Here is a 21,201-nt window from a genome sequence, read left to right on the forward strand (position 1 = left end):
CACGTGGACCTTTTTATGCACGAAGCGCCACATACACATGAAGTTCGACCGACTTCCCTACTCTCACACTCGGAGTCACACCTCCGCTATTTCTATGAAGTTCGACGACTTCCCTACTTCTACACTCGGAGTCGCACCTCCGCTATCCTCTAAAAAAGAAAAAAATTCCTCGCAACCTTTTCACCCAATCTGCGGCAATAAGCTGTGCAAGCGCAAAACCCTATCTTCACTCATACCATCACTAGTACCGCCAACGCTGATTCCACACCTCCGTTCTCCCCATTCGCAAACTCCGAGATCCCGGGAAAGTCGCGGTGGACCTAGCCCATCATCATTCTGTCAATCTATTTTACCCAAGAAAATCTAATTCAACTTCTCGAGTGGAGTGTCAAAAGTCGAAACCGTTAATTCAACACCATGTACTTTAAGAGTACGGGGTCCCAAAAGGCGAAACCGTCCTCTGCTACCATCTACTGATAGAGCGTTCCGTACTAATAATTTACCTGTATCTGGACGCTCTTTAGGCCGATGAATCTTTTGGCTAAGTGGGACTCTCCTTACTCTATATCGGTCAATTTAATCAAATCAATAATCAATAACGAACATAAGCAATGCCCTGATCAACATAACACTTAACAAATAATCCAGAATACATTTTCGGCGAACCCTGACCTTTCAGTCAGGAATAACCACACCAGTTTATTCAAAGTTAGTGAATTTATTTCCCTATATTAACAAAGCTAGCACAATATAGATATGTCTCAACACCAAATGATAAACGTAAATGAACATTAATAGCTGTCCATAACGACGAAACAAGTGCAATCTATGCAGCATTTGAATAACAAGGCATTCGATAATAGCAATGCAGATCACTAATAGTATAATCTGTAATGAGCTAATTGCATACATTTAGTCAGCATAACAAGGTCTCAAAATTGCATCGTGCCAAAGGAATCCTCATCTATCCTCAAATTAGCATCGGCATGTGGGACTTCATGCAAAAACAATTTAGCAACATTAATTTAGAAAACTCCTAGCTAGGGCTCTTGTCAAAAATCAGCAGTTGGTTACCTAAAAGAAACACAATGCAATTGTACAATTTCCTTTCATATTTACCAATTACAATCAGCATTCAAGGAAGTCTTCGTCTCACAGGTACCGTTTCTTGATCAGCATGGGACGGGGCAAAGGGGCAGGGGTGGACGGGGCAGTTGCCTCTCGGCGGCAAAATAAAACTACTACTTCATGCAAAGGGATCAAAGTTAAAGTCTCTAGGGCAAGAATCATTTAAAGTCTTTTTCTCTTGATTAGAGAAAGCATCAAAGTCTCATTCAAAATGACGTCGCAGCATGATGGGCCATAATAGCTGCAAAGTCTACAAAATGGCGGGATGTCCAATAATGGCCACTTTCCTCTCGTGCACCTGGTTTAAATAGACAACAGTTCAAATCCAGTAGGGTCTTCCATTGGAGGGTTCATAGGTTGGCTTCAAATTGTCCAATCAAAAACAACAGTTCTCAAGCTTTTACTTAAGCATACATTATCCTTGGAGACGGGTACGCAAGTTGCAACATTTTATACCAATTAACTCACTTTCAGAGCTTCCATTGTCCGCACCTGCAGATCGACCTTGGAGCAAAGAGAAAAATGCCAAGCTGGCACGAAACCTTAAGATAAGCATGTGAACGATCTCAGTGGAAAAGTACAGCTTCAAGCAAAAATACACGTTTATTAGCACATTGGAAAAATACGAGCATCTAAATCGTGAGACCAGGCAACTAGGCCGAAGCCTGCACTAAAGTTATGCTAAGCTAAAACATTTCAAACAAGCAAATCGTAGCATACGTTTACGATTATGTCGGATTAGTGCACTTCTAATACATCACGTTATATAAAGCACGCTTATAAATGTTGGCAAACTACTCTGAGGGCACATTTTGTCCCCGTACAATCTTTATTAGTTCGGTTAAAATCACACTTGATTATTGCAGTACTACGTTTATGCGCTAATAAATGAAAAACCTTCATTTTCTGCTTCATCATTAGCCAGAGGCCAGCTCCTCGGCCCAGTACTGTTAGCCCAATATATATTTGAGTTTCTTTCCCATTCTCTGCAACATCTATAAGTGTTTTGGCACCCTTAGCGTAAAAGGATTTTTTTGTACTTTGCAAATTAGTTCGTGAAGCTGGAAGTCTGGTATGCAAACTGGACATAAGTTCACTATACTGGTTCATAAACCCAGTATCTTACATCTGACTACACTCACGTAAAATGGCATTTTCTCTCCCTGTGCATGTGTCATGGACCCCAAGTACTGGGTAATTGGTTACCTCGCTTCGCATGGCATCCACATTTTATTTACTCTGCAGCATTCGCAAACTACTGGCCCATCTTAAACTACAAAATGGCTTTCAGCAAAGATAACCAGATTCAGTTTCATATTCAATTTCTGTTTGTGAACAGGTTTGGGATTTTCCCGCCAAGACACCTTTGAATGTTTTGACTTACTTTTTTGGACTTTTCTGGACTTTTCTTTAAAAAAACACGCAAGGGAGCGAAATTAGACTAGGAGCTGTCCACTGGTAGAAATGTAAATTCAACCAGAGAATTTTGCTGGGTCAGAGTTAAAATGCGTTGTTGAAACCGTGAATCCAAAGGAAAAACATTTTTTTCCTCATGTATTTCTATGGTCCTCTTTGATCAATCATGTACCTAGCAGTGATGCTGGAAAGGTTTGTCTGCATTGGCGAGGAGGAAGAGAAGTATAGGCAAAAAGGAATATTTTTCTTTCAGAGTCTTCTAGGATTACAGCTAAAAGAACTTGATAGATTTATCTAATTTATACGCATTTTTTAAATAAAATTAATTTTTTTCTTTTGCAGCCCATCTTTCACCTGTTTTGATATAACAAAAATGATGTAAGGAGCTTTTATTAGGAAGACGCATTAATGATGACACAAATCTTACTTTTGGCAAAACGTCGGTATAGTAACGCATATTAAAAAACCAGTCCAGAGAGGTTCATGAAAGAACTCCTGAAATTTCAAATAAATGCTGTGCCTTTTGTGTGGCCCATCATGAAGGTCCACTATATTGTATCACATCGACAACACTTAAATGATCTCAGCGGAGGTTGGTTGTGGGCGACCGTCTAAAGTGCAGTTTCTGGAAGTGGTGTGCAATGTGGCACTCACTTGTGTGGCGCAGTCTGAAGATTTAAAATTATTTCCTGCACTTTCGATCAGAATCATTTTCGTCCATTCAGAAAGGCATTGAAACGTGTTTATTTAAGATGCCTTTTTTAGCTTTTTTTCTGGTTTTCTCAGGCTGTGATGACTGGCTCAACCATGGTGAGTGACCTTGATGCTCAGGTAAGGCGATAGGGCCATGCAAGAAGCTAAAATCAAATCCAGCAAATTCATAACGCTTATTATATCTGGATATGTAGTGGATTTTACTCCTGAACATCACAGTATGCAAACCCAGTGACAGATTACCTGTGCAGTGCTACTCAAGCAGTGTCTGGCTATGCATTAATATATTCTGGTGGGGCCTCAGTTTGCCTAACTTGTACTGCAGAATCCTGTTGAAAAAAACATTTGTCTGTAAAGGTTTGCCTGATACTGGAGGAATCTAGATTTTTTATTCATTCTTTAAGAAATCTCTTTGAGTCTGCTTTCAGAGCTGGGCACTTACATTTAATGAATACCTACTTCTTCAAAAAGTGGCAAACTTTGGACACATTCTGATACTCTGTGTGGAAGTTTGTGCATATGTAATCATTATATAACGGTCCACAAAAAAGTATTCTCAGAACACCAGCAAAAGGAAGTCAAAAGATAAAACTTTTTTAAACTCACCAATCTTGCCGTGGGACTACAGGTTTCAAGATTACAGAGACCTTCGAGCTAACCAAAGCTGGCATATTTTGCAGTAAATATGTACAGTAGCAAAAATGAGTCCAATAGAATTCACCTCAGCCATGGTCAAATATTTTTTTATATCTTGCATGTTCAGTCAGTATTCCTGGGGCAACTTCAGTCTTCTAAAGTTAAGCGATGGAGGGCTCTTGCTGGTTTATGATGGTACAATGAATGCCTTTATCACACACGCCTTTACCATGCATCCTTCACCACTCAACGAGTTTACCATGCATGGTCTTTACCAAGCAAGGTTTTATCACGTATATGCTTTTTCCACACTGCCTCTACAATGAAATGGTAAGTAATATATCAGGTAAGTGAAACCCCCTATTTTATACATGCATATATGTAACACCTATGTATATGTATAACCGCTAAACTCATCCACGCCTAAATCCTAAAAACACCCTTACCACCCAATACCCTTCCCGGCCCTCAACCTTAAAAATGTCCTTACCACCCATTACCATTACCCACCTGTTAGACTTGGCATCCTTGGCGTGGTCTCTCCTTACTTTTTGCCTCTGTTTCTCAGGTTGTTGATGTGCGCTGGACTCTGTTTGTGCTGTTTTTTATACTCTGGGCACTTTACCACTGCTAACTAGTGCTAAAGTGCAAATGCTGCTATGTAAAATGTCTGTGTAATTGGCTTATCCATGATTGGCATATTTGATGTGCTAGTAAGTCCCTAGTAAAGTGCACTAGAGGAGTCCAGGGCCTGTAAATCAAATGCTATTAGTGGGCCTGCAGCACTGGTTATACCACCCACATTAGTAGCCCTGTAAACATGGCTCAGACCTGCCACTGCAGTGTCTGTAGGGGCAGTTTTAAATGGCCAATTCGACTTGGCAAGTGTACCCATTTGCCAGGCCCAAACCTTACCTTTTTATACATGTAAGGCACCCCGAAGGTAGGCCATAGGTAGCCCCATGGGCAGGGTGCAGTGTATGTTCAAGGGACGACATGTACTGATGTGTGATACATGTCCTAACAGTGAAATACCGCTAAATTCAGTCTTCACTGTTGCAAGATCTAACTCACTCATAGGTTAACATGGGGGCTGCCTTTAAATAATATTAAAGTGCAGATTCGCTTTGAGAGCAGGTAGAAATTTAGAGTTTGGGGTCTCTGAACTCACAATTTAAATATACATCTTTTAGTGAAGTTGTTTTTTTAGATTGTTAGTTTGAAAATGCCACCTTTAGAAAGTGTTATTCTACCAAATAAGGCAAACCCAAGTAACCCCTAGACCTGGGTAATTAAATCAAATATCAAAAATCTTTGGTCCTCAGGGAGAAGTCCACAGCACCTTTAACTTTCTGTTCAGAGGCTATTTATAACCAAACATACCATCGTTGAATCAGTATAAATTACTTTTTATTTCTATCTTCTTAACCAAATCATTCTTCAATTGTAAGAAACGTTTTCATTTTTAAATCATGAACTTTAGGTGCTCCTAAAATATAAAGGCACAGTGCAGTGATTATAGTGATAATTAAAGTGCCATAGTGTTTAATACAATATTTACAACACTGTGGTTAAAAACAATCAAGAAACCAAAACAAAAGCAGTGAACTTCAAAAGGACCCCTTTACTCCAGATGTCTTGAAGTCACGTTATATGCTAAACCACATTTAATAGTCAACGTTTCGACCCTATATAGAATTAATTAAAGGGTCATCTTCAGGACTAAGAGTTTTTTTTGTCAGTCCGCCCTAGGTAAAACAGAAATAAAAATTTCTTCAATGTTTACACCTTTAATCTGATTTGTTCATTTTACTTTTTTATAGTGAGTCAAAAGACACCACTCACCTTTATTTGTAAGTTTTTTTCTTTAATTCCAATAATTTCTTCAAGTCAATAACATTTTTCTAAAAATATAATAATATGACAAAATTATATGGTAGGGCAATGAAATAATGCCTCATTTAATTTTTTTTAATTAATAAGCCATTTAGCCTTTTTATAATCTCAATGGATTTATGTATTAATCTTTCCTATCATCTGATGACTTTATATAATAAAATCTAATAACTTTTTATATTAAATTATTTCAAAATACCACACAAACTTAAATATCTATAAATAACTTTTACTCACATGACTTTCACTGTGTTGAGCAAAATAATCTAATCATCTAGTTTTTCACTGTTGTGGCGCAGAGTCATATGTGCCCTAGTACCCTTTAGAAGCACTCTGTAAAAAACAGGATAAATCTCCATACTTAGAACTCAACTTCCTCTATTATTTCCAAAAATCAATCGTCTTAATCATATGTTTAACAAAGAGCATAATGCCTCGTTTTTGTAGTAAAAGAAATGCCCTTATAGACAACGAATTTTTAATCCACTTAGAATTGTACTGGTATGGAATATATCAAAATATTCATACAAAAATGCAACAACTTTCCTTTGTAATTGAATAATCTGAAATAATATATCCGAATATTTAGTTTGATTTTTACTGAATCCATACAAAGCATCAGCCCTTGGACGCTAACACTTTGTAACAAATTAAAGTTCGGTAATGTTTCTCAGAAACTAAGAAACATCTGATCTCCTACTTACTTGTTTTAATCTTTGCCGTGTGTGCCTTAACGCGGTTGACTCTCATCTAAACAGCCGAGTGCATCTCCGTGTTTGGTTTAAATAAACACAGACACACATGACGCGCATAGCTCTCCTTACCCGCGCTTTTTTGTAAAGGGAACCGAGCCTTATCGTTTGTTTATTTTTACCAGGACACAAAACCTAAAACGTCCTGAAAGTATAGATTAATTAACATCACTCACAATTTTTATCGAATCAAAGGAAGATGAATTGAAAAATCAATTACTTAAATTCTATCATAATATCACTAACCATATTTAGAATTATTCACAAAATATTAAATCCTGAAGATGATATTAATACCACACCAAAATAACCTATAAAACATGGCAAATACTCAGCTAAAAAACTCTGCTTGGCAGATCGCATTATCAATTATTTCTATGTATAAAAAAACTACCAAACCATGTTAAATAGAGCACAATAGTTTCTTAATTACCATAATTAAATACAACTTTGGTATGTATAAAGTCTATTAATAATTCCTTCAAAATGATGAAGCTTCTTTCCAGTCCTCTAGATTATTCAATCCATTGTTTATCGTATCACATTTCTCCATCCAAAACAATTCACATAGTAAAAGAAGTTTACTCTTGTCACCTCCTCTGGGACTCTAGTGCACTTGTTCTATAACTTGCCATCTGATTTCCTTAACATTGTGTTGACATTTTTCAAAATGTTCAACCATATGGGCTCCAGCCATTTTACATTTGATTCTACTTTTATTCTGCAAGATCCTGCATTTTATTTTCTGTGTCGTTTGTCCCACATATATCAAATTACAAGGACACAAAATTGCATAAATTACATCCTGTGTATTACAGTTCAAGAAAGAAGTCAATTTGTAAACATTGTCACCATAGCAAAACTCCATTGTATTAAGACTTTGTTTGGATGCTGTACACCATCCACATTTGTAATGTCCTGTACCATCGGGAGACCCCAAAGTGTATTACAACTGAAGAATGATTTAGTTAAGATGATACAAATAAAAAGTAATTTATACTATACGATGGTATGTTTGGTTATAAATAGCCTCTGAATAGAAAGTTAAAGGCGCTGTGGAATTGTAGGCTTACACTTCTCCCTGAGGACCAACGATTTTTGATATTTGACTTTTAGAAAGTAGGCATTTTCTTGCTTTTACCATTCTGTGTCTCTGCCTGTTTGTGGATTCCCTGTCTGGGTCAGCTTGACAGTTGGGCTGTTTGTGAATCCACTCTAGACAGTGAGACAAAGGGAGCTGGGGTGGCGCCTGCATATCCTGATGCGGTCTGTGCTAGAGAGGAGGGAGGAGTGGTCACTTACAACTGAATGGGCTGTGCCTAACCTCTCTCAATGCAGTCTCCAGCCCCCTGGTGTGTGTCTGGGGCATGGGCAAGGCAGTATTTTGTGAACAACAGAGAATTTCCTTTGAAGTATGCCTACTTCAAAAGCAGAAGGGAGTATAAGTATGGGATCCAAAAGCCCTGAAAATTAGATCACTTCTGGAACCAACAGGAACCTCTGCTAAGGAGAAGAGCTGAGGAGGACTGCTGCCCCTGCCTGTAACTGTGACTGTGGCTTGTTGGGCTATTAGAAATGGGATCTGTAGTTGCCAGAGGTATTCACCTTTGTCCAAATAGGGAACGCAATCTTAGTCAGGATAAGCACACACAATCAAAATCCTCCTGTGCCCACCCTCTGGTAGCTTGGCACTGAGCAGTCAGGATTAACTTAGAAGGCAATGTGTAAAGTACTTGTGCAATAAGCCATACAGAACACATTCAAAACACCACAAAAATACACTACATAGGTTTAGAAAAATATAAGATATTTATCTAGTTAAACTAAGGTCAAAACGATAAAGATTCAATAGACACAAGTTGAAATATCCCTTTTGCTGGATTAAGAAGCATCTTAAATATTAGAAATCAACAGTTGTCTCTTGTTAGCACAAAGAACCTAGTTTGCTTAAAAAATAACACTCACGGAGACCACAGAGGAGGAGATGCTTGGAAAAATAGGGTGTGCGTCGGAATTGACATCGCAGCACAGACGATGCGTTGTTTCTTTCCACGCTACAAGGTGCTTTATGTCAATTTCCAGTGTGAAGGCTTGGTTTCTCACTGCGATGCAGGGATCTTTTGACACCCAGGGGTGATGCGGGGAAAAACCTGGGTGTGCGGGAAGAAGTCACAGGCAGTACGTCGATCCAGTAGGCGATGCGTTGACTTTTCTGTCGCACCACAGACGCTGCGTTGATTCTTCACTAGGAAGTTGGGCTCCATCGTTCTGACTCGGCTGTGCGTCAATCTGGAGGGCTGTGCGTCGAATTTCCTGGTGCAATGCAGGAGCTGTGTCAGTCTTTGCTTGGGAAGTCGGGCAGCATTGTTCCAGTTCATCTGTGCAGTGATTTTCTCATCACAGGGCAGGCTGTGAGTCGTTTCCGGCAGGCTGTGCAGTGATGTTTGGCACAAAAGGAGTTTCCTTGTAGAAATGAAGTCTTTTTGATGCCGAGACTTCAGAAAACAGGAGGCAAGCTCAATCCTAGCCCTTGGAGAGCACTTCTCAGCAAAGTCAGAGGACAGCAGGGTAACAGCAGGGCAGCAGTCCTTCACAGAAAAGCAGTCCAGATGAGTCTTTTGGGCAGCCAGGCAGTTCCTCTTGACAGGTTGCAGGTTCAGGTCCAGAAGTGTCTGATTTGGTGGGGTCAGAGACCCAGTTTATATACCCAAAAATGCATTTGAAGTGGGGGAGACTTCAAAGAGCGGTTTTGAAGTGCACAAGGTCCCCTTTCAGTACAGGTCTGACTGCCAGGGTCCCAGTAGGGGATGTGGCAGTCCATTGTGTGAGGGCAGGCCACAAGCCTTTGAAATGTAAGTGTCAGGCCTTCTCCCTCCCAGCCCAGGAAGACCCATTCAGTATGCAGATAAGTGCAGGTGTGACTGAGTATCCTGTGTTTGTGGTTGTCGGGGTGAAATGCACAAGGGAGCTGTCAACCAGCACAGCACAGACATGGATTGGAGACAGACTGTAGGGCACAGATGGATGTTAAGTGCAGAGAAATGCTCACTTTCTAAAAGTGGCATTTCTAAAATAGTAAGTAAAATCCAACCTCACCAATAAGCATGATTTTGTATTACCATTCTGGTCATACTAAATATGACCTGGTTACCTCTTTCTGATCAGAATCCACCACTCAAACAGTATATAAGCATAGCCCTAATGTTATCCTATGAAAGGAGCAGGCCTCACAGTAGTGGAGAACGAATTTAGGAGTTTTCCACTACCAGGACATATAAAACACATATGTATATGTCCTGTCTTTTACCTACATAGCACCCTGCCCCATGGGTTACCTAGGGCCTACCTAAGGGGCGACTTATGTGTAAGAAAAGGGGAGCTTAAGGAAAGGCAAGTACTTTTAAATGCCAAGTCGACATGGCAGTGAAACTGCACACACAGGCCTGAAATAGCAGGCCTGAGACATGGTTAAGGGGCTATTTATATGGGAGGCACAACCAGTGCTCAGGCCCACTAGTAGCATTCAATCTACAATCCCTAGGCACATGTAGTGCACTTTACTAGGGACTTACAAGTAGATCAAATATGGCAATTGGGTATGAATCAATGCTGCCATGTTCAAGGGAGTGTGCATATGCACATTAGCACTGGTTAGCTATGGTAAAGTGTGCAGAGTCCTATAACCAGAAAAAACAGTGTCAGAAAAGTGGAGAGAGGCAGGCAGAAAGTTGGGGGATGACCACCCTAAGGATGTCAGGTCTAACATGCACTATCTTGCAGTTGTTGCTTCTGCCCGTGAAAGCGGACAAAGACTGGACTTTGTGGTATATTCCTGCTTGTGAAGAATTTCCAAGAGCTTGAACTGAGCTTGCCTCCTGTTTTGAAGCCTCAGGGCCATCAAAGACTTCCTCTGCTAACACCTGGACTCTCTGCTGAGACTCCTGGCCTGCCAAGTGGTATCCTATCCATTCCCTGGGCCCTTGAAAGGTGAAGGTGGCAGAACAAGAGCTGAAAATCCACGTACAGAATGCCATTTGGGGAAATTTTCGACCACCTTCTGCAATGCGACTGATAAACAACTCACCGCCGGCTTCGCAGCTAAAATCGACGCTCCACCTGCATCGCGGCTGGGAGATTGACGCATCATGGCAGGTGAAACAACACAGAACACCCACTTGCGGCTGCTGATAACAAAGCAAATCTCACGCAGCACTGTTTTCTACCATTGTGAGAGTGGATTTTCCACGCATCGTCCCTTGGCGTCAAAGTCAACCTTCTTCAAGGATCCAAAGTGCCCTGTCCAGAAATAGACACATCGCTCTTTTGCAAGAGAGAAAAACAACGCATCGCCAACCCAACCGTAGAAGAAACGACACAAGGCCTCCTTTGTGAGGAAGGAATCGACATATCGCAGCCTTTTCCGATGCACGCCCGTGCAGCTTTTAAATTTTATGTTAACCAGGTACTTTGTGCAAAATCAATGTTTCCATTGTTTTCTATGGAGTAAGACTCTTATTATTTTGAAAATTCATATTTTAACTTGTGTATGTTGAATTGTTGTCTTTTTGATCTTGTTTGATTTGGATAAATATTGCCTATTTTTCTAAACTGGTGTGGTGTCCATTTTGTAGTGTTTTCATTGTATTACTATGTGTGTTGATACAAATACTTTACACATTGCTTCTGAGCTTCTGAGTTAAGCCTACCTGCTCATGCCAAGCTACCAAGGGGGTGAGTGGGGTTTAACCAGGTGTGTTTCTCCTTTGCCCTGACTAGAGTGAATGCCCTTGCTTGGACGGGGGTCAGCTGACTCCCAACAAAAGACCCCTTTTCTAACCCCAACTCTAAACTCTAAAAACGTCTTCACCACCTTATTCCCTAACCCACCCATAAATCCTAAAAACACCCTTACCAATCAACACCCTTACCCATCCCAAACCTTAAAAACACCCTTACCACCTAATACCCTTACCAGTCCTTAAACTCTTAAAACAGCATTACCATCCAATACCCTTACCCACCCCTTAATCTTAAAAACACCCTTACCACGAATACCCTTACCCACTACTAATCCCTAAAAAACACCCTTACAACCCTACACCCTTACCCACCCATGAAACCTAAAATCACCCTCAACACCCTTACCCACCCTAAACACTAAAAACATCCTTACCACCCTATTCCCTTACCGAGCCCTACTCCCTAAAACACCCTTACCAACCTATTCCCTTACCTACCCCTAAACCCTAAAAGCACCCTTACCAACCAATACCCTTACCCAACCCAAAACCCTAAAAGACCGTTACCACCCAATACCCCTACCCCCAAACCCTAAAAACACCATCACCCTAATCCCTAATATCTCTCTCTCTCTCTCTCTCTCTATATATATATATATATATAGTGTCAACATTAACATATTGAACCCAAAAAACACAGAAATTCACAAGTTACAGTTAACAGCGCTAACTAGAACTTGCGCCCCGCCATGCACTGCTTATGACCTCACATATGACATGTTCTATACCATCATTTATGACATCACTAATGACATCTTAGATGAAATCATTCATGACATCACTGCATTTTTTAGGCTCCTGACAGCTGGGAGCAGACTTGGGGGGTCATTCTAACCCTGGCGGTCAGCGACCACCAGGGCTAAAATGACGGAAGCACCGCCAACAGGCTGGCGGTGCTTCCTTGGCCATTCTGACCGCGGCGGTAAAGCCGCGGTCAGAAAAGGGCAACCGGCGGTTTCCCGCCGGTTTACCCCTGGCCCAGGGAATCCTCCATGGCGGCGCTGCTTGCAGGGCCGCCATGGGGATTCCGACCCCCTTACCGCCATCCTGTTCCTGGCGGTGGCGGTAACGGGTGTCGTGGGGCCCCCTAACAGGGCCCCACTAAGATTTTCAGTGTCTGCAAAGCAGACACTGAAAATCGCGACGGGTGCCACTGCACCCGTCGCACCCCTTCGACTCCGCCGGCTCCATTCGGAGCCGGCATCCTCGTAGAAGGGGTTTCCCGCTGGGCCGGCGGGCGGCCTTCTGGCGGTCACCCGCCGGCCCAGCGGGAAAGCCAGAATGGCCGCCGCGGTCTTTTGACCGCGGTGCGGTCATTCGGCGGTTCCTGCCTGCCAATGTAGGAATGACCCCCTTGGTGTTTTCTCCCACTTGGCAGGAGGTTTACAAATGCTCCTGCCGAGTGAGAGCGAACACAGGTTTCACTGTCTGCACGGCTGCAGGCAGGGAAACCACCATGCCCCGGGGGTGGGTACCCCAGGACTTTGCTGATAAAATGGATCTGGGGGTAGGCACCCTGGGGCCATAAGTGGCTCAGCAAGGGGACCTGCACTCCCTTCCCCATGTTCACAATTTTTGACCACAGGGTGTGGGCTCTTCGGGACCTTTAGAGACTAGGGGATGGGGGCAGTGTGGCATCCCTCCTCATTACAATTAATGCCAACCCGGGGGATGGTCCTCTTGAGGTTCAGGTAGGGGGATGTGCAGGACCCTCCCCATTAAAATCAATGTCAGCCTCGTATGTGTGCTCCCCCTGGGGCCGCTTGAGGCACTGGGCAGGGGCTGCGCAGCCCCCGCTTCATAAATAATAAGATTACCACAGGAAAAAGGCATGCTGTTTTTCCTATTTTGCCTCCTCCCCCATGGAGGCCTAAGGGGACAAGGTATCCCTACTCTTCCCCTGTATATCTTTTTTTTTTACAATTTCAGGACAGGAGAATAAGTCCCCAAGTCCTATGATGGCTTTCAGCAACATTTTTCTCATGTTGCTGGCAGCCAATCAGAGCGCTCGCTCTTGCGGGAGTCCGACTCTGGTGGGAGCGAGATGGCCCAAGGGAAATTAAGTTCCCTGTTGTAATCAAAATGCTCTAGTTTAGGTGCTTGGAGATTCTAGTGAGCCCAACAGCCAAAATATACAATTATCTTTTACCCTTAATTTCACAAAAAACTACTGGACAGATTTTCACCAAATCAGGAAAAGCAAAATCTGTAGACCAAGATCTAGCTTCCTGTCGAATTTTAATAATTTCCGGTCAGGAGTTTTTGCTGTAGCCCTGCCTAAACAAGTTCATAGAAATTGCATCTGGATTTTTCTCAGCGCTTGCTTGGGGGATCACCCTGAAACTTGTCACGCACAAACTAGTAAAAATCTAGCACCTGTTTGAAAGGTTTTGTGGAGATTTGTCATACGGTGCCAGAGTTTTTAGCAATGGGAAAAAAGACGTTTTCTCTGGAAAAACAGACCTAATTATAACTATCTAGGGGCCACCCGGTGTGTGTGTAGATATATATATATATATATATAAAATACACACACACACTCACACACTTACCTGATACATAGTTACCATTTCGTGGTAAATGCATATGCAAGGTAAAGACCTAGAGTCAATGCATGGTAAAGGATTCCATGGTAAAGGATGTGTGGTAAAGGCATTAAATGGTAAATGCCATATTGTAAAGGCTATTTCCCTTCTGGTTTTGCTGATTTGACTCCTTCTTGGCCTAATAGCTTCTCCTTGTTCCATAGGTTGAGGTGAATCTCTGAAGGTGTGCAGGTGGCAAATGATTTGTATTTTACTTATCTCTTGAAAAGCTTTTGAAGTAAACTAGACTAAATTAAACTCTTGACAGTAAAAAATGTAAGCTTATAAAGATATTTCTGGTTGCTTTCTCTGTGAAATCTCTGGAAGAATGTCAGTTCAAGGTCTGTGATGCTGACATGAGTGCATGCATCCCAGAAATTCTGCAGTTCTGATGTCGATCAGAAATGCACTCTTTAGCTGAGAAGTTTTAATCAGGAAATTAGCAGATCACCAAGCTAAGCACTGTGGTGAATTGATGCAAAGATCATGAGAGCTCCAGTCCCTGACATGACGCCGCAGGACACACACTAGACCCCATTTTCACCTCAAACAACTGGATTACCATCAAGAACATCCCTACCCCACATTGGACTGACCACCACTGCCTACACTTCGCCATCACCACACCCAACAGCCTCCTCCGTGTCCCCAGGGCACCCCACAGGTAATGGAACAAAATCACAGACAGGCAACTCCCCACAACTCTTGCCCATCATCCCCGTCTCCCAGTGACGACACCAACTCCGCAGCACGCAATCTCAACTCCTGGATCACCAAATGCGCCAACACCTTACCCCCCCCTCTGATCAACTTCGGTCAAGTGCATCCCAAAGAAAGCCAGCTGGTTCACTACTGAACTCCAAGAGTCCAAGCGTACCTGCAGACGCCTATAGAAGAAACGGAGAAACAGCAAAACCAACATAGATCTCCCCGCCACTGCCACCTACCACTGACGAATCAAGGATGCAAAAAAAGCTGCACTCCGTGAACACATCGACTCCTCCACGCACATCAGAAAAGAACTCTTCACGGTAATCAATGAATTCACCAATCCCCCCCCCCCTCTGAAGCCACCAACATTCCACCGTTGCAAGACCTCTGTGACAAATTGGCCACCTTCTTCAACCGCTAGATTAAGGAAATGTATGACAGCTTCCTCCTGGAAAACCCACCCAGCATCAGAATCTACAACCGGCCCTACCTCCCAGAACCCACCCACACCATCCACAGCTAGTCCATTCTCACTACAGATGAGAGGGAAAGCATCATGAACAGCACCCACTCCGGAGCTCCCCCAGACGCCTGACCCCACCACAGTTACAACAGAGCCAGCGCATCCATCGCCCCCAAGCTCTGCAAGATGCTGAACTGCTCTATCAACACAGCCACCTTCCCGAAGACTGGATACACGCTAAACTACACCCCCTCCTGAAGAAACCCAAGGCCGACCCATCAGAGTTAAAGAACTTCTGGCCCATCTCGCTACTACCCTACCCAGCCAAAGTACTTGAAAAAGTGATCAACTCACAGCTGCGACAATTCATCGAAGACAACGACTCGCTGGACACCTCTCAGTCTGGCTTCCTCAGCAACCACAGCATGGAGACAGCTCTTCTTGCAGTCACCGATGACATCCACACACTCCTCAACCGCAGCCACACCGCAGCACTCATACTCCTCGACCTCTCAGCAGCCTTTGGCACGGTCTCCCACAGCACCTTATGCACCAGACTCCACAACGCAGGAATCAGCGGAAAAGCCTTGCAATGGATCCACTCCTTCCTCCCTGAAAGAACACAGAGAGTAAGGCTCCCACCCTTCTATCAAAACCAACAGAAGTCATTAGTGAAGTCCCTCAGGGTTCCTTCCTGAGTCCAACGCTCTTCAATATCTACATGGCCCCACTTGCAGCCATTGTCAGAGGCCACGGAATGAACATCGTATCATATGCTGATGACACACAACTCCTCATATCTCTCACTGAAGACCCAGGCAAAGCTAAGATAGACTTCCTCACAGGAATGGAAGCCATCGCCGCCTGAATGAAAGGGAGCTGCCTCAAGCTCAACTCAGACAAGACCGTGCTCATCATCTTTGGAAACTCCACTTCAGCCTGGGACGACTCCTGGTGGCTCACATTGCTCAACGCCCCGCCTTCTCCGACTGGCCACACCTGCAACCTAGGAATCATCCTCGTCTCTTTCCTAACAATGACCGGACAGGTAAACGCAGTCACCGCCTGCTACTGGCACACCTTCCGCCAACTCCACAAAATCTTCACATTTTTGTGTGGGCCTGATGTACAAAGCCATTTTGCATTCTCAAAGCCTGCGATTTGCAAATTCACAGGGTTTCTGACTGGTTAATGGCTTTTTGTTTTGTACTAAACAAATTTTTCTGATTCGGTAACAGGTTACCAAATTGCTAAATATATTTAGAAGCTTGTGAACAATAACCACTTAGAAGGTATGTATTTTAGGCATCCCTTCCACATGGCAATTTGTGAAGGTAGATATCAATATTTTTTAAACAAAATCGGGTTAAAATATGACATTTTTAGACTCTTTCCCCACTGTGAATGTTAAAAAAAGTTTGTTGCTGAATAGGCAGTGGTCAGAGGGACCGCTGCCAACTCTCAAACAAAAAAAATATTTTCTTTTTAAATGCAACCCTCTTTTTATTAAGCAAAAGGGCTGCAACACTGTCAACTCTCAAACAAACAAAAACTTTTCTTTTTAAATGCAGCATTCTTTCTATTAAGCAAAAGGGTTACATTTAAAAACAAAACAGAAGTTTACTTTCTTTATGTGATCACAGGCATGGTGATCTGCAGATCCACCATACCAGGTCACCATACCTGTGATGGCGTCCAATCATAATAAGATACACTACCTCATGAATATTGATGCTGTCATTCGGATAGCGACTCACTACAATTCCGAATTTTGTAAACTGACCTATTAATACATAGATCGGTTGGCAAAATTATTTTCCACTTGAAAAAAGTTAGTGCGACAACTTTTTGCTACTGGTCATTTCATACATCTTTGTCCATATCGTACAGTAGAATATGAAGATGTAAAACAAGTAAACCTGACATTTAACATCAGACAATATGTAGGTGGTAATGAGACCAAGGCTATAAACCCCAAAAAAATATTTTTTAAGGGTAGCTTGATGGCTCTGGAGACTCTAGTGGACCTCTTCAAAGACAGTGGTGGGCACTAACAGGCTCTTCCTGAGCTAATTTCCTCATCTGGTGCCTTTACTCAACCTACTTGCTATTGCCATGTTGCTATGCTGATGATGTATTTTTCAATTGCCTTCTGTAGGTTTCACAGCCCTGAAGCTGCTCAACGAATCCTAGATGAAGTCTCCAGGACAATTCAAAAGTACCCTGGGAACTTCAGGGGTGCCCATATCCTCACTGGATTAGATGAGGGAGCCTACAACTGGGTAACCGTCAACTACCTGCTGCATTCCTTCATGACGGTAAGGCTGGGCTGATAGTAAGAGAGTGCCTTTCCAATAGGTATGAACCAAAGAAGCCTTGGTTACTGTGTCTCATTGGTAGGTGATGAGATAGAGGGTCTGATTCTATAGGATGTAGAGTTAAAATAGAAGTCAGATTAGATGCAGAGGAGTAGGGGATGTTAAGCAGATACAAGGGTTAATGTATTGAAGCACAGAAGGAAAGAGTGCCCTACTTTTAGTTATTTTTGTGTAGCACGTCTATGCATTTGTAATGTCATAATTATGTGCACAAGTGCACTGCCACTGTTTTCATTATTCCCTAAGCATGCAGTGTTGGTGCCAGGCAGTACCTCGGGGACTTGAAATGAGATACAAGAATGAAAGTGCTGAAGCACAGAAGGAAACAGTGCCAGTTTTCCTTCTATAGCACTTCTACCACCCATTATGTCATAATACTGAGCAAAAGTAAATTGCCAATCTTATACTGCTGCTGTTTTTTATTCCCTAAACTTGCAGTGCTGGTGCTTTGTAGTACCACAGGGATTTGAAATGAGGTGCAAGGACAAATGAGCATTCTGCAACACACATAGAAAGAGGAAAAAGCCCCAGGGGGTTGTTTTTTTGCAGGAAGGTGGGTGTCCCATTCCTTACAAAAACAATCCTGGCTGTACCATGATGCAAGGGTCCCTACGTGGGTGCTTTACATGCCACATGTGCTCTAGAGCAGAGGAAGAGCAGGAATGTGTCACATAATAGTAGATGCGGCGCATTTCTTCTCCTCCATCTGACGCAGTGCAGGAAGTAGTCTTACTGCGCTGTATTGTGCCAAATATTAGTAAATCTGCCTAAAAGTATATAAAGTTTATATGTTTTGCTGATATTTTTTCAGCCATATTCTGTTATACAACAATCATTGTTGGATGGTTCATTGCAGCTCTATTAAGTGTGCCCTCCAGTGCCAGATGACAAGGTTTCGTCTTTGAGAATAGTACAGGATCTGGGCTTTTCTATGAATCAACAAATAAACAGAATTACTCCATCCTTCTGCAATATGTGTTGTCTCCGCCAGAAAATTCCTCTCTTTTTGACCATGACTTAATGTCACCATTGCAGTATTGTGCGTTTTCTCTTCCATAGAATATTGATTATGGTAACCACCGTTATCTTGGTCACATTGCCTATGTTCTCTTCAATCATCAATGCATTGAATAGAGGAAAGGGGTCAGAATACTGAGGTCGAAATATCATCCTAAAAAAATTGCATGAACTAAACATCGACTACCAAAATGTTGTGACGGTAATTATGCACAAGTAAGTCTAAGTTTACTATTCTTAACTCCACATATAGGTACCTTGACAATATGTACATCTTCAAGGTATGTGGACGTGGAGATAAGAGTGGCAAATCTGTTCATACCTATATAAACTTACCTTGACAATATTTTGCTTTTTGCTATTTCATGCACAATATTTTTGTAGAAGAATATTACTTGCCTGTTTATCTGACTTATAACCCATTCAAATCTATGTAGTTTGAGGCACCTATAGGCTGGCGAACACTGGCCCAATTTAGGAGGTTCATAGATTTCAACACTAGCTATTTAATAGTGTTGAGTAAAGATATTCTGTATTCAATCAAGTTCTCTTTGATTGAAGCATCAAAGGAAAAACTATAGAAATAATTACTATTCCATTTATTGAATATTCATTAAATTGATTTAAGTCTTTTTTCAAATATCATATGATTCTCAAAATGTGAAGCAAGGACGAAATATTCCTAATTCTATAGCCAGCATGTTTTTTGCATATATTTCACTTACTCAGGGCTTTTAAAAGTGATAACAAACCTGTCAGATGTGGGTAAGTACCAGAGGGCTTCAAGAGACTCACCATAGGTTTCCCATCAGTTCTCCTCATTAGGACCATGATATAGCCCAAATTTCTGCAGTGTGACCAGGATTTCATATGTTAGCAGCATGATTAATACTCATCAGGTGGATGGTTGACGATCTCCAAATACGTAATCCTATACATTGATGCATAATCATGAACACTGTATCTACATCATATCCTTCCTCTGGGATCCATAGGGGGTTGTTTGTGTATGTATAACATTTGCACAGCATTTATAGGTGGAAGACATCACTAGCCTTGCTTCCACCTGCTGTCATTACTATTGTTTTCTTCAATTGTTGTGTTGATCTGTGTCAAATTGGCAACTGCACCTTACGTTCTTGTATCTTCATAGTGTGCTAAATGGTTCTCATGTTCTCTCAGATTGTTAAATCTCAGAAATTCTAGGGTAAAAGCCATCATATGACTATAATAATTCCAGTGCAAAAAGTAGAGATGATCTCACAGTCTGCCACTAGTTAGAGCCATCAAAAATCTGGGGTTTCCTCAGCTGTCTCTGAGATCTCCCCTGGCGAGAAAGGTGCCAATATGGTATTGTAGGCAATCACTGTATGCATGAAGCAGCAGGATCAGTAGCATGGTGAGCAGTGATATTTACATAGACTGGCACTGCAAGTGGAAGAATGGTAAAATTACTTTTTTTGCTTTAGATTTCAAAAGTCCTGCTACCAACACTGCCTAGATAACTTGACATTTACCTCCACTCGCTCCCATAGATCTGTTTTTTTTTCTATCGCACTGTACAATTCTGGTCCTGCCAATGGTCTATAATTTTCACCAACCTTCTGCCCCACAGTGACGTTTAAGTGTTGGCTGGAACATATAGTGCCCACTTTATGGGTGTGTAATGCACACAAATTGTCAGACAATCAATTTACAACTTTATAGGGACCATGAAAATGTAATTGTACACATGAACATTTTTTTAGACCTGATCCCTCATCATAATTAACTTAAGGGCATTTTACTCCTGGAGAGTCTCAGTAAGGTCATAATGGTCCTTCCAGTTTTAGGAATGAATGGCTTGCAGGCTAGATTTGTTTTGCCACGAGGGTAGCAATCAAATAAAACTACAGCAAATTTTAATGAAGTAGGTAAATTATTAAAAGGACCTATAAGATCAATTCCCACTTTTTCCCATGGTTTTGAGGGCAATTCAATGGGTTGTAAATGAGAGGTTCTTACCTTGAGTCCCTTTTCACAGCTGTTGCATATTACACATTCACTCACAAATTAATCGACATACTGGTCCATTGCGGGCCATCAAAATGTTTCATGTAACCTAGGTTTTGTAAATGTTCTACCTAGGTGACCTTCATGCGCACCATCAATAATCTTGTTTCTAATGTTTTCTGGGGGTATAATCCTCCCAGCTCTCATCAGAATGTCATCTTCAACTGGCAATTCATCTGAAACCTTTACAAATGTCTGGAACTGAATTTGGACATTCCTTTCTTTTGGCCAACAACACATTATAAATTTAATGACCTGTGTCAAAATTACGTCCTTGGACAACTCTTCCTTCTGTTCTTTTTCGCTCACAGCACACATACCCTCTAAATCCATAGCTGCTATGAAACAATTGTCAACATCGTCCTCATCTTCTTCAGCGTCAATACCATGTTCTTCATTAACTGGAAATCTTGATAAAAAATCTGATCTGACATTTTTGTTACAAGGGATGTATTGAACTTCAAAATTGTACTGTAGGAACTTAGTGGACAATCTTGCAATACACGGTGTCTGTTCTTTGATCTTGTCTCCTATCAAAATGTAAACCAGAGGGCTATGATCTGTGCATAAAACAAATTTATTACCCCAAACATACGGATGGAATTTCCAAATGGACCACCAACATGCCAAGAGTTATTTTTCCATTACTGAAAC

The 21,201-nt window shown here is 41.9% G+C and overlaps 1 protein-coding gene across 8 annotated transcripts in view; it reads left to right on the plus strand.

Annotated features, from left to right (window-relative positions):
- The window catches only part of LOC138301182 (ectonucleoside triphosphate diphosphohydrolase 8-like), a 451,411-nt gene that overhangs the window by 337,319 nt on the left and 92,891 nt on the right, over nucleotides 1–21,201 (plus strand). For all 8 annotated transcript variants that reach the window (XM_069241394.1, XM_069241399.1, XM_069241395.1 and 5 more), the window contains one exon: nucleotides 17,259–17,418. In XM_069241394.1, coding sequence (XP_069097495.1) covers nucleotides 17,259–17,418 — 160 coding nt within the window. The remainder of the gene's footprint in view (nucleotides 1–17,258; nucleotides 17,419–21,201) is intronic.

This window comes from Pleurodeles waltl, chromosome 6 (genome assembly GCF_031143425.1).
Source record: "Pleurodeles waltl isolate 20211129_DDA chromosome 6, aPleWal1.hap1.20221129, whole genome shotgun sequence".
NCBI classification, from domain to species: Eukaryota; Metazoa; Chordata; class Amphibia; order Caudata; family Salamandridae; genus Pleurodeles; species Pleurodeles waltl.